General features: G+C 36.2%; 1 protein-coding gene across 3 annotated transcripts; it reads right to left on the minus strand.

The window, feature by feature from the left end:
* Positions 1-1,140: 1,140 nt before the first annotated feature.
* Positions 1,141-12,167, minus strand: LOC132862645 (transcription factor PU.1). Of its 3 annotated transcripts, none has more exons than XM_060894780.1 (6): positions 12,090-12,167; positions 9,978-10,019; positions 8,319-8,451; positions 3,246-3,379; positions 2,940-3,060; positions 1,141-1,985 (listed from the first exon to the last, which is right to left on the minus strand). In XM_060894780.1, the coding sequence occupies exons 2-6, from the start codon at positions 9,996-9,998 to the stop codon at positions 1,666-1,668; spliced, it is 729 nt and encodes a 242-aa protein (XP_060750763.1). In that variant the 5' UTR covers positions 9,999-10,019; positions 12,090-12,167; the 3' UTR covers positions 1,141-1,665. The 3 variants fall into 3 exon arrangements, with proteins under 3 accessions (XP_060750763.1, XP_060750764.1, XP_060750762.1); XM_060894781.1 differs by having other exon boundaries at positions 1,141-1,982; positions 3,246-3,382; XM_060894779.1 differs by having other exon boundaries at positions 3,246-3,382.
* Positions 12,168-12,398: the final 231 nt, after the last annotated feature.

Raw genomic sequence — 12,398 nt, forward strand, 5'->3', positions numbered from 1 at the left:
AGAGACTCTAAATATACTCTACATAGACTCTACATAGTCTCTAGACAGACCCTAAATAGACTTAAATAGATTCTAGATAGAGTTTACATACATTCTACCTTGACTCTAGATAGACTCTAAATAGATTCTAGATATAGTCCAAATAGACACCAGATAAATTCTAAACAGACTCTACATTAACTCTATATAAACTCTTGATAGACTTCAGGTCTCCATAGTCTTTTGTCTGGCATTGTCTTTTGTCCTGCACTGTTTGCACCAGGTTGCACAGATGCACTTTATGTATCTAGGACTACTTACTAAGTCCTTAGCTCTGTCTTTGTTTTATGTAGCACCATGATCCTGGAGAAACGTTTTCTCATGTCACTGTGTACTGCAACAGCTACAGTATATATGGTAGAAATCACAATAAAAGCTTCTTGACTCTTGAGGTAGAGTCTAAATAGCCTCCAGATATCTTGTAAACAGACTCTACATAGACTTTATTTAGACTTCCGGTAGACCCCAGGTTAGAATAACTCCCGTTAGACTCATGATAAAATCGGGGTAGTCTCTAGATAAACTTGAATGAATGAATACATGAAAATTCACCAGGACAACATCATTCAGTTAAATTCATTCATTCATTCATTCATTTATTCATTCATTTTCTACCGTTTATCCGAACTACCTCGGGTCACGGGGAGCCTGTGCCTATCTCTGGCGTCATTGGGCATCAAGGCAGGATACACCCTGGACTGAGTGCCAACCCATCACAGGGCACACACACACACTCTCATTCACTCACACACTCACACACTACGGACAATTTTCCAGAGATGCCAATCAACCTACCATGCATGTCTTTGGACCGGGGGAGGAAACCGGAGTACCCGGAGGAAACCCCCGAGGCACGGGGAGAACATGCAAACTCCACACACACAAGGCGGAGGCGGGAATCGAACCCCCAACCCTGGAGGTGTGAGGCGAACGTGCTAACCACTAAGCCACCATGCCCCCCCCCCGCCCCCCATTCAGTTAAATGAATGAATAAATAATCTTTTTTGATCTTTGTAGCTGGAACTTCACAGATTTATGTTAAAGACCTTTGAGCAAAAGTTTCACAAATGAACGAGTGAATAAAATAGTTTCCCATGAAAATTATTATTGAAATGATATTTATTTCATTACAAACTAAACGGTGCATTTGGACAACAATTCTCAGATTTACATGCGATTGACCGAAACCCAAAAGTAGAAACATTACAATTTTAATGAAAAAAAAAAAAATAAAGAAGTCACTTTTTACTTTCTACTATACTGCTATACAGTTGCACTACTAGAACGTAGCTAAAAGCAACATGACAATCCTCAGATTTACAAACACTGTCAGAAAAAAGGTACTGCTCAGGTACTATTCGTTTTTTTAAGGTACACTGTAAACGCGTCCTTGTTTAAAGTTACGATTATTTATTGTGTTTTGTGAGATTTGTATTTATGCTGAGGGTGAAGAAAAAACAATTCCTTTGAATCACAAAATATTTCTGTCATTTTTTTTTTAGATTCGATCAATATGGATAATTTGAGCAAAATTATGAGTCTCAAATTCACTACAAATACTCAGTATTTATTCAGGTTGTTGTCCCACATCAAAGGGATTAGATTTTTATTCTGTTGTTGCTACAGTTAGATTTGGGTGAATTTCTGTGCGTTGTTGTGAAGCCCCCTGAGCGTTCTCTCGGTAAACTGATACGTGAGTTTGCGCTTCACTTTATAGATCTCTCCGGTGCGTGAGTAGTTACGCAAAGCACGTGCCATCTTCTGATACGTCATGGTTTTCCGGTTGCCCTTGCGCTTGCCCCACATCTCGGCGAGCTTCTCTTTGTTTTGTGACGAGAACTGAAATGTACCATTTGCCGACTGAACCCACCAGATGCAACTGCGCATGTGAGGCGTCTGCAGCATCTCATACAGGAACTGGAATAGACGCTCCTTCCTTTTACCTGCTGAAACACAAACACACTATAAGCGTCTCGTCTTAAAAAAATGATTAAAAAAAACTATACGAGTCCAGAAGAGTACAGAAGAGTCGCATCAAAATGATTCACATATGAAATATTTAGACGCTTTATATTTTCCATGATTCATGATTCATCTTTACATCATTCCTCACACGATTTGACTCATTTGACTTATTTATTTCAGTGTTTTTCTTCACATGATCCATTTATTTTCACACGTGATTCTTCATATGATTCATTTATCTTCACACATCATTTTTCACTTGATTCTTTTTTTTCATGCGTCATTCTTCACCGGTAAATTTTTTTTTCAACAAACCAATTATTACCAAGTGATTTTTCACATGACTCAATCCTTTCTGAAAGTGATTTTATATGATTCCCATGATATGCTTTATTTATGTCCAAATGATAAATTTCTAAATTTCACATATTATTTTTCTCTTATCTTCAAATGATTCATTTATTACTTATTTACTTCCACATGCATAATTCATTTATTTCCATCTGTATTTTTTCCAAATGATTCATTCATTTCTGTTTGATTCTTTACACGATTCACGAATTTTCAGATGATTTTTCCTCACATGGAATTAACTTATTTTCTTTTGTTGATTCACAGGTAAGACGTGGGGTGTCATTTTTTTTTTAGATGCGATTTTGTCACATGAATAATTCTTTTTAGCATTCACATGCACAATTTGAATTCGTAATATTCCACAAATGATTCCACATTATTTCTGCATAAATTAGTCATTTATTACTGTTCTCATATATAACTGAGCACAAGTGTAAATGAAATGTTTTTCCTGTGTCTTTGTCAGTTGGTATGTTAACCCTCTGAGAGACATAATGACTAGCTGCTGTGTGGAAGTTTGTGGACATTTGTTTCTTTTTTTTTTTTTTATCTTTAATTCGGTGAGATGTGAGTAGACTGACCCGAGAGAGAAGTGGTGTGTGAGTGCAAGGGAGGAGACGGAGGGAACTCCTGATACCCCGAACTGGAGGAGTGTGAATCTGTGTCACTGCAGGGAGGGGGATCAAACTGGTACTGTCCTCCCTAAATCACACACACACACACACACACACACACACACACACACACACACACACACACACACACACACACATTGAGCCAAAAAAAGTTGTAAATGATAAATAGAGAGTCTAACTCATAACTGTGAACTCTGTGTGTGTGTGTGTGTGTGTGTGTGTGTGATTTAGGAGGACAGTACCAGTACATACCAACTCATTATAGCTGGATAGATTCATCCACACCTGCTGTTGTTGACTCTGCTCTGTTTCACAGCATGTGTTTTCTGCCCCCACCGTCCCTCTGTACGGCCACTCGTAGGCAAACGGACACGACCAACTGTTTTCTGCTGATTTTCCGAACAGTTAGTGCACAAACAAACATTAATCATAATAACAAACTTGCTACTAATTATTAGCTTGCTGCGAACATACAGTACAAGCTAACACGGTGTATCTACAGCACAGGTGATCGCTTCAACACTACACAAGAAACTTTTCGTTCAACTATCAATATTATTCTCTTCGATTTGACTATTATGGCACGTTTAAAACAGCTGATGCTGATCGTAGTGCTGTGGTGAGGCACTGAGATTAAATAATGGCACTCCAGTATTACAGGACTAGATAGTGTAACAAAAACAAAAACACACTAAAAGATAATAAAACAGATAATGTATATACCATAAAAATTCTGCCTGTTTTTGTTGTTGTTTGTTAGATAGATAGATAGATAGATAGATAGATAGATAGATAGATAGATAGATAGATAGATAGATAGAACGTCTCACTCCACAGTAGTGTTAATATGGAGCTCATATGAAAGTAGACATTTAGGACTTTTAGACTAAAAATTTGGGTCTTAAAAAATTTGGGTCTTAAAAAATTTTAGTCTAAAAAATTTTAGATTTAGACTAAAAATTTGTCGTGTTTTATAAGTATTTCTGTTTTTCTCTACAATACTAAACATTGAGATCAAATCCATTTCTGCTCTCTGAGATGCCCCAAGTGTTCATCTAAAAAGCAGCTAAAATTTGAAAAGGTTATCAACAAAGAGAAAAACATACATCTCACAACTGAAAGACAACTGAGTCCTGACTCTCTCCGGTGCAGCTACTAGTGCAAACATATTCACAGCAGTCAGAATCTCCTGTAGTCTGCTGCCAGAGACTGGGCCTGTGCCCTGCCGGAGCACTGGGGGACGCTGGCACGTGTGTTTTTGTTATCGTCATGTGATTATGTCTTGTATGAGTTCACCTGTTTCTATATTTTCTGTTGTCTCCTGTTGTGTTTATATTTTGTTTCATATCATGTTTGTTCAATTTAAGTCATCTTTTGTTACGTTTTCGTCTAATAAACCATGATTCGTCTTTATCCCTGCATTAGGGTGTTAAATCTAAGCCATGCCATCGCCATTGTGACATCATCTGTAATTTATAAATATTGTACTGTTGTGATTGATTTTTTACATTCATCAGTAATTAGATATACTTTATACAGTAGTTGCTTTGCTGTCTTCATGTAGCCCTGTGTCATCTTTATGTAGCGTAGCCCTGTGCCGTCTTTATGTAGCCCTGTGTCATCTTTATGTAGTGTAACCCTGTGCCGTCTTTATGTAGCCATGTATCGACTTTATGTAGCTTAGCCCTGTGCCATCTTCACGCAGACCTGTTTCATCTTTATGTAGCCCTGTGTCGTCTTAATGTAGCGTAGCCCTGTGTCGTCTTTATGTAGCGTAGCCCTGTGTCGTCTTTATGTAGTGTAACCCTGTGCCGTCTTTATGTAGCCATGTATCGACTTTATGTAGCTTAGCCCTGTGCCATCTTCACGCAGACCTGTTTCATCTTTATGTAGCCCTGTGTCGTCTTAATGTAGCGTAGCCCTGTGTCGTCTTTATGTAGCGTAGCCCTGTGTCGTCTTAATGTAGCGTAGCCCTGTGTCGTCTTTATGTAGCGTAGCCCTGTGTCGTCTTTATGTAGCGTAGCCCTGTGTCGCCTTTATGTAGCTCTGTGTTGCCTTTATGTAGCTCTGTGTCGTGTTTATGTAGCCCTATTTCGTTTTAATGTAGTGTAGCCCTGTGTCGTCTTTATGTAGCTCTGTGCCATCTTTATGTAGCGTAGCTCTGTGCCATCTTTATCTAGCGTAGCCCCATGTTGTCTTTATGTAACGTAGCCCTGTTTCGTCTTTATGTAGCTCTGTGTTGTCTTCATGTAGCCCTGTGTCGTCTTTATGTAGTGTAGCCCTGTGTCGTCTTTATGTAGCTCTGTGCCATCTTTATGTAGCGTAGCTCTGTGCCATCTTTATCTAGCGTAGCCCCATGTTGTCTTTATGTAACGTAGCCCTGTTTCGTCTTTATGTAGCTCTGTGTTGTCTTCATGTAGCCCTGTGTCGTCTTTATGTAGTGTAGCCCTGTGTCATCTTTATGTAGCTCTGTGTCATCTTTATGTAGCCCTGTGTTGACTTTATGTAGCGTAGCCCTGTGCCGTCTTTATGTAGCATAGCCCTGTGCCGTCTTCATGTAGCCCTGTGTGGTCTTCATGTAGCGTAGCCCTGTGTTGACTTTATGTAGCCCTGTGTCATCTTCATGAAGTGTAGCCCTGTGTCGTCTTCATGTAGCGTAGCCCTGTGTCGTCTTTATTTAGCCCTGTGTCGTCTTCATGTAGCGTAGCCCTGTGTCGTCTTTATGTAGCGTAACCCTATGTCGTTTTTATGAAGCCGTGTCGTCTTTATGTAGCGTAGCCCTGTGCCGTCTTTATGTAGCGTAGCCCTGTGCTGTCTTTATGTAGCGTAGCCCTGTGCCGTCTTTATGTAGCGTAACCCTGTGTCGTCTTTATGTAGCGTAACCCTGTGTCGTCTTTATGTAGCGTAACCCTGTGTCGTCTTTATGTAGCGTAACCCTGTGTCGTCTTTATGTAGCGTAACCCTGTGCTGTCTTTATGTAGCGTAACCCTGTGCAGTCTTTATGTAGCGTAACCCTGTGCCGTCTTTATGTAGCGTAACCCTGTGTCGTCTTTATGTAGCGTAACCCTGTGCCGTCTTTATGTAGCGTAACCCTGTGTCGTCTTTATGTAGCGTAACCCTGTGTCGTCTTTTCATTTGCTTGATGTGAATGAACTATATTACAGAGATATAGATATATTCACTTAAATGCTCTAAATTCTTATTAATTATTATTAGTGTAATGTTCCTGGATTATTTATAATTATATACTTATATACTTAATTAGCATTATTACCTATACAAAAATGTCTTTTCTTTTTTTTAAATTATTAATTCATTCTTAATATATTAACGAATGTCATACTTTTCCCTGTTCTCAGTTCCACTTCATGTTGTGTCACATATACAAAACAGTTTGCAAATCACAAACTCCACAGTCCGTATAAACAAAGACCATGTAAATGAGCTGTTACTATAGCAACCATAACTTATTACACAGCGCATTCATATAAACCTGTGATTTTCCTTGCAGTCGGATCTACAGACAGAGCTGCTCTGATATCCTTTTAGTTCTTAGATCTTCTTCACCAAATCAGATTAGAAATTAAATTAGAAATTCTGAACAGTTTGCTCAGGAGGTTTGTGTGTTTAAATTGTAGGATTCCCAGAGAGCCACTGTTGTGTTGTCATCGAGTACAAACTCTGGCACTGTTGTAAGTCATGTAGACTAAATGTACCACAATCTTAGGGCTGTATTCAATACAGATGTTCTCATGTCCAAGAGCAGGACTAGCCCAGATTTTTCCAGATCTAGATTAAATGAATGAAAGATCAAAACCATTCGATCCTTTTTTAAGATTTAAAAATTTGTTTTTGTTATTTATCAGACGCTTTTATCCAGAGAGACTTACATTTTATCATATTTATACAGTCAAGCGCCCCCAAACCCCAAACATTACCCTGGGGGGTGGAGTTAAAAGACTTTAAATTAGAACTTTTACAGATAAAAATATAAAATCATAAAAAGTCATTTAAATTTTTTTTTTTTTGGGGACAGTTTCTTCAAAGTGGATGTTTTTTAGGTTATGTTGAATTTCTTTAAACTTTCTTCCCCTTAATTTTTAAAAATTTCTAGCTGCGTACCAGGTACTAGAGATCTAGCCGCCTTAAATAAACACTTAAAGTGTAGAAAATGTTGTTGTTTTTAATTTGGACTTTTTTAATATTGATATTGTTTTTAATGATGCTTTTATTTTTTAAAATAAGATTTTTTTACACGCTACCTTCCTCATGCGACATTAGGAGTCTTCATGTTTTTTAGCATAATTTTTTAGCACACAAATCGAAAAATTTCAATGTACGTTTATGAAATTTGTAAAGTAAGAAAATCTACATTTTATATGCTTAATATAATATTAATTATTCAGCAATTAATTATTAAGCAGTTATTCCTTTTAAACAGGAAACAGGATATTCATATAGAAAATCAAAGTATTTAAGGCTAAAAACGTGGCTTTATCCATCAGGATGTGGTGTCACTGATCAGTTACAAGAAGAAAGATTTAAACATATTAATAAACAATTCAGTTTGGAGTTCAGTTTTTCTTGCTGATGGTTTGTATAAATGACAAAGAAAACTTCCTAGATTTATTATTTTCAGACTGTTAGGGTGTGGATGGGGTTTAAACATAAACAGGGTGTGTTTTCGTGCGAAATGTATGTGACAGATCTGATGTATTATGTAAAATGTTAAATGTTAAATGTATTTATTTCCTGCATTTATACAGTATATATCTGTAAAGCTGCTTTGTGACAGAATCCATTGTTAAAAGTCTTACACTGATAAAATTTTTGTAAGCATCGAAAACGATCGTGAGTCGAAAAAGGACAGAGAAATCTTTTGCTATTTTTTTGTTTGTTTTTGTTTTCGTATCATATCATTTATCGTATCGTATCATTTTGTATAACATACTGATAATTATTATTCGTATGATATTATACTATATCACTTCAGTTGTTGAATAGTGACTACACAAGAGAATCGAATTATATCATGTTGAGATATAAGATTAACATCTCGCCTTAACCTTCTTAACTCCCACCCGAACGTTTAATAATTGCTTGTAATGGACGATTATGGAAGTGGGAGATATTTTATATAAATGATAATGATATTATTTCTGTGTTTATTTTTATTGTTGCAGACAGAAGGGGGCGCTAGTCTGAGGTTGTTTGGCTGCTTCATTCTTTAATCATTTTTTTATTGTTTTGATTGTTTTAAATAAACAAATAAAGCTTTCCACGTCTACTGCGAATCTTTTATTCAGGCTCTTTTTTCTCACTAACCTGCTAGAAGACTTTCCTCTGTCCGGGTCTGGATGTTTTGTCTGGTCTGTTCTTTAAGATACTCGTCTATCACGTCCAGGTCCATTCCTCCGCTTGAAGGATCCTGAGGATGAAGTTCTTGCAGGTAGCGGATCTGTGGGACAAACAAACACACAATGATTAACTTTGATTACTTAGAAATGAATGAAGGAATAAATAAACAAATGAAGCAAATAAATAAATAAATACATTTAAAATCATTTAAAAAGTAAATATTAAGCAAAGATTGAAGTAGTATATAAATAACTAATTGGGGTTTTTGTTCCCAAAGGCTGTAATTCTGTGTGTGTGTTTTTGTGTGGATTTGTGTGTGCGTGTGTGTGTTGTACTCAAGACTAATCCTCCATGTTAATTAGACACAGTTACAAAATGAGTGTAACAGCATTTAAGAAGTGCATGAAAAGAGAAACCTCTTCACCAGAGGCACATATTTGCATCGGTACACACACACACACACACACACATTAATACACAAAGAGCAGCCTTCATTTGTATTCCAGAAAAAAAGTGTTTATAATAGTGTGTGTATAATTTGCTTTGTAAATGCTGTGTGTATACAGTCTTTGTTCATAGCGATCCCATATCCAGCTACGTGTCAGTGGAAAACAGTAATAAAGTATACAACATTTTTTCCTGTACATTGTTACAGCGTTCGTGGCCACGACAAAAAAGAGGGTAAAAAGACATAAATAACGAGAATAATAAACCTGAATGAGGAGAGGTTTAGATGTATTGCCTTTGCAGTATTCTTCTATGCTGTATAATATAAATGTCCATATGTTCATTAGAGGTCCTTTTAAAAATGGCAGTTTTTTGTAATTTAATTGAATTGCGTTACAATCTCGTGTTTAAAAGTAATAATCATAAACCTGATCATACAGATCTGCTGCTTCTTCTATCATCTGCTGAAGCCACGATCCACCAAGAGCTTACAATGTGTGTACAGGATCTCATCGTTGTAAAGTATTTATAAGAACAGAGAAACAAAAGAATTTCCAAAACGTTAGAAGTCCCATGGAACAGCATGAAGGACATCATCGGCAAGGGGCGAGAACAGGACGTCCATCAAAAATTTTATGAAAGGACAAGAACAAAAACGGAAAGAACACGGTGAAGCATGGTGGTGGTAGCATAATGCTAAGGGACTGTTTCTCTTCTGCTGGTCATGACAAGTTCAGAATATCAGTCTATTTTGGCTTTAGAAGAACAATTTGAATGATACAATCAGGAACATGTGGGATCTCAAGTGGCAGTCTTTCTTGAGGATATTTTGGAGATCCCATTCCCTAAATCGCTTACCTTATTATTAATATGCAAAAAAACGATAATGTATTCTTGGTTCTCACCTGGACCTCTTTAGTAAAAGTAAAGAATATAGAAGTATTTTAGAGATATTGTTCTTATCGAGAGATCATTGGCCATCAATCATCCATACAAAGAACAAAAATCTTGAATAAAGTCATTCTCTTTAATATTCTTCACAATGAGAGAAAAAAACATTGCATTAAATATTGAACATTCTAAAATAGTTATATGCCACTTTTTTTTGTCAAAATGATTGTTTTTAAATGTTCTGTATAAATAAGTTATAAATACAAATGAGGTAAAAATGCGACTCACTGGTTCGAGGCTGGCCAACATGCTGTATGCTGTGAAACGCCCCTAAAACACACACACACCCACACACAAACACACACAGTTTGTGATTTTGTCTTTGTGAGTTATCTCCACTGATTTGTTAATTAATGCTGTGCTTTCACCATAACTCAAAATCTAATACTATTCCTAACTCTGAAACTAACCTTAAATCTAACCCTAACTTGAACCCCAGATCTGTCTGATCTTATATGTAAAGGGACGGTCCTTGGGTGTAGGCTCATTTCAACCAAGCAGAAGCCACACCTGATCGTTTATTTAAAGCCAGGTATAATCAGGAGGAATTAGATGTGTCTTCTGCTAGATGACAATGAAACCTCCTGCCCCTTTGCAGATAGGTTAAACACCTGAATCTAACCTTAAACATAACTCCTTAATGTAGCACCTAAATCTAAACCTAACCCTAACTTTCTAACAACAACAAATAAAACTGAACCTATTTCTAACATTTACGCTAATACCTTACCTGATTTAAGCATGTAATGGATTGTTGTGATAGTGGAATCATGCTACCTATCACAGATACCCTAAACATAAACCGAGCTATAACCCCAACACCATCTAACCACAACCTTATATCAACCCTTAACATTAAATCCAAATCTAACCCTAAACCTAAACCTAACCCTAAACCTAAATCTAACTCTAACCTGAACACCAAGCTAACCACAACCCTACAGTATATCAACTCTACCCCAACAGTAAATCTAACCCTAACCCTGAACCTAAATTTAAATCTAACCCAAATCCTGAATCTAGCTCTGAACCTAAAACCAAGCTAACCATAATCCACAGTCAACTCCAACCTTAAATCCAAACTTAACCCAAAATCTAACTCTAACCCTAAATCGAGCTCTAACCCTAACCACAACCCTACATCAACCCCAACCTTAAATCCAAACATAACACAAAATCTAACCCTAACCCTAAATCAAGCTCTAACCCTAACCACAATCCTATATCAACTCCAACCTTAAATCCAAACCTAACACAAAATCTAACCCTAACCCTAAATCGAGCTCAAACCCAAACACCACAGCCCTATCTCAACACTAACCCAAACCTTAAATCCTAACTTAACCCTAAACTTTACCTGAACCTCATTCACGCTAAGAAAAACTGCATTGGAATGAAAGGCATTTCCTACAAGATTAAAATAGTTATTATAGAGAAATTTGGTCCTCATAGAGAGATTTCAACATGACACATTTCATATAGAAGAGCAGAACACTGCATCTCACACACTTTTACTTGTGAGGACATTTGGTCCCCATTGACACGACACTAATAAATATATACAAATAAATGTTAATTTATTCATTTACCTTGAACTGAACACGAGTCAAGGATAAAGCAATTTTATTCAATCAATCAATCAATCAATCAATCAATCAATCAATCGAGATCAAGATTAATGTGTACCTAACATCAAATTAATGATCATGTTACATCTAAATAAATATGAAGTTATAATTATAAAATAAAATATATAAATCGAATTGAAATTCATTTGTATTGAACTAATTCTGTGTAAATGTTAAGCTACAGCATGTGATAATATTTATTATAAATAAACTGGTAAATATTAATTGTTACGATTATACTATATTTCTAATGGTTTACTGAAGAAATATGAATAATAAATAAATAAATAAAACTGAAGTATCAACTGCTGTAATGTTATTAATGAATCGATGATTTTTTTTTAAATAGAATTGTTTACAATGAACAATTGTACAAAACTCTAAAATACAGGAAATGACAAGCGCGAAATGACACGTTATCACAAATGCTAAATAAATTGTGAGATTAATGAATGTGTTTTAATAAATGTTAAGATTAAATTGAAATGAAGATGCAGTTTAAATGTTAATCGATTAAAGAATAAATTTATTACATGGCAAAACATTTTGTTATAACAACGTGAATATAGATTTAATATCAGTTTAAATGAAAAACTAAATGACTTATTTTTTTACATATATCACACACACACACTGCATATAAATTGTGAATAAAAATGAGTGTGTGTGTGTGTTAGTGTGTGTGTGTTAGTGTGTGTGTATGCCATGTTACCGTGTTAGGACCTCAGAATGAAATGGAATGAACAAAATCAGCAGCTAAAATCCAGTGAAGAGCAGAGAGAGTCACCTGTAACGTACACCTGCTGTGCTTTTATACACACACACACACACACACACACACACACATACACACACACACTCAGCCCTGTGTGGATTCCCCTATATCTCTGTGCCAATCATGCAAATGTTTCCCACAGCGCCTGCACTAACGGTGTTGTGTGTCTCTGTCTCATATTAACTATATTATACACATCAGCTATCATCAGTCATCATTATTATTATTGTTATTACTATTATTATT

Source organism: Tachysurus vachellii, chromosome 19, assembly GCF_030014155.1.
Source record: "Tachysurus vachellii isolate PV-2020 chromosome 19, HZAU_Pvac_v1, whole genome shotgun sequence".
Taxonomy (NCBI): Eukaryota; Metazoa; Chordata; class Actinopteri; order Siluriformes; family Bagridae; genus Tachysurus; species Tachysurus vachellii.

Bases quoted from the DNA above. Each gene is read 5' to 3' on its own strand.
- LOC132862645 (XM_060894779.1), bottom strand. From the start codon at position 9,998: ATGTTGGCCAGCCTCGAACCA. The intron at 8,452-9,977 runs GTGAGTCGCATT...TTTGTCCCACAG, and splicing joins TGTTGGCCAGCCTCGAACCA to ATCCGCTACCTGCAAGAACT. The intron at 3,383-8,318 runs GTTAGTGAGAAA...TCGGAAAATCAG, and splicing joins AGAGGAAAGTCTTCTAGCAG to CAGAAAACAGTTGGTCGTGT.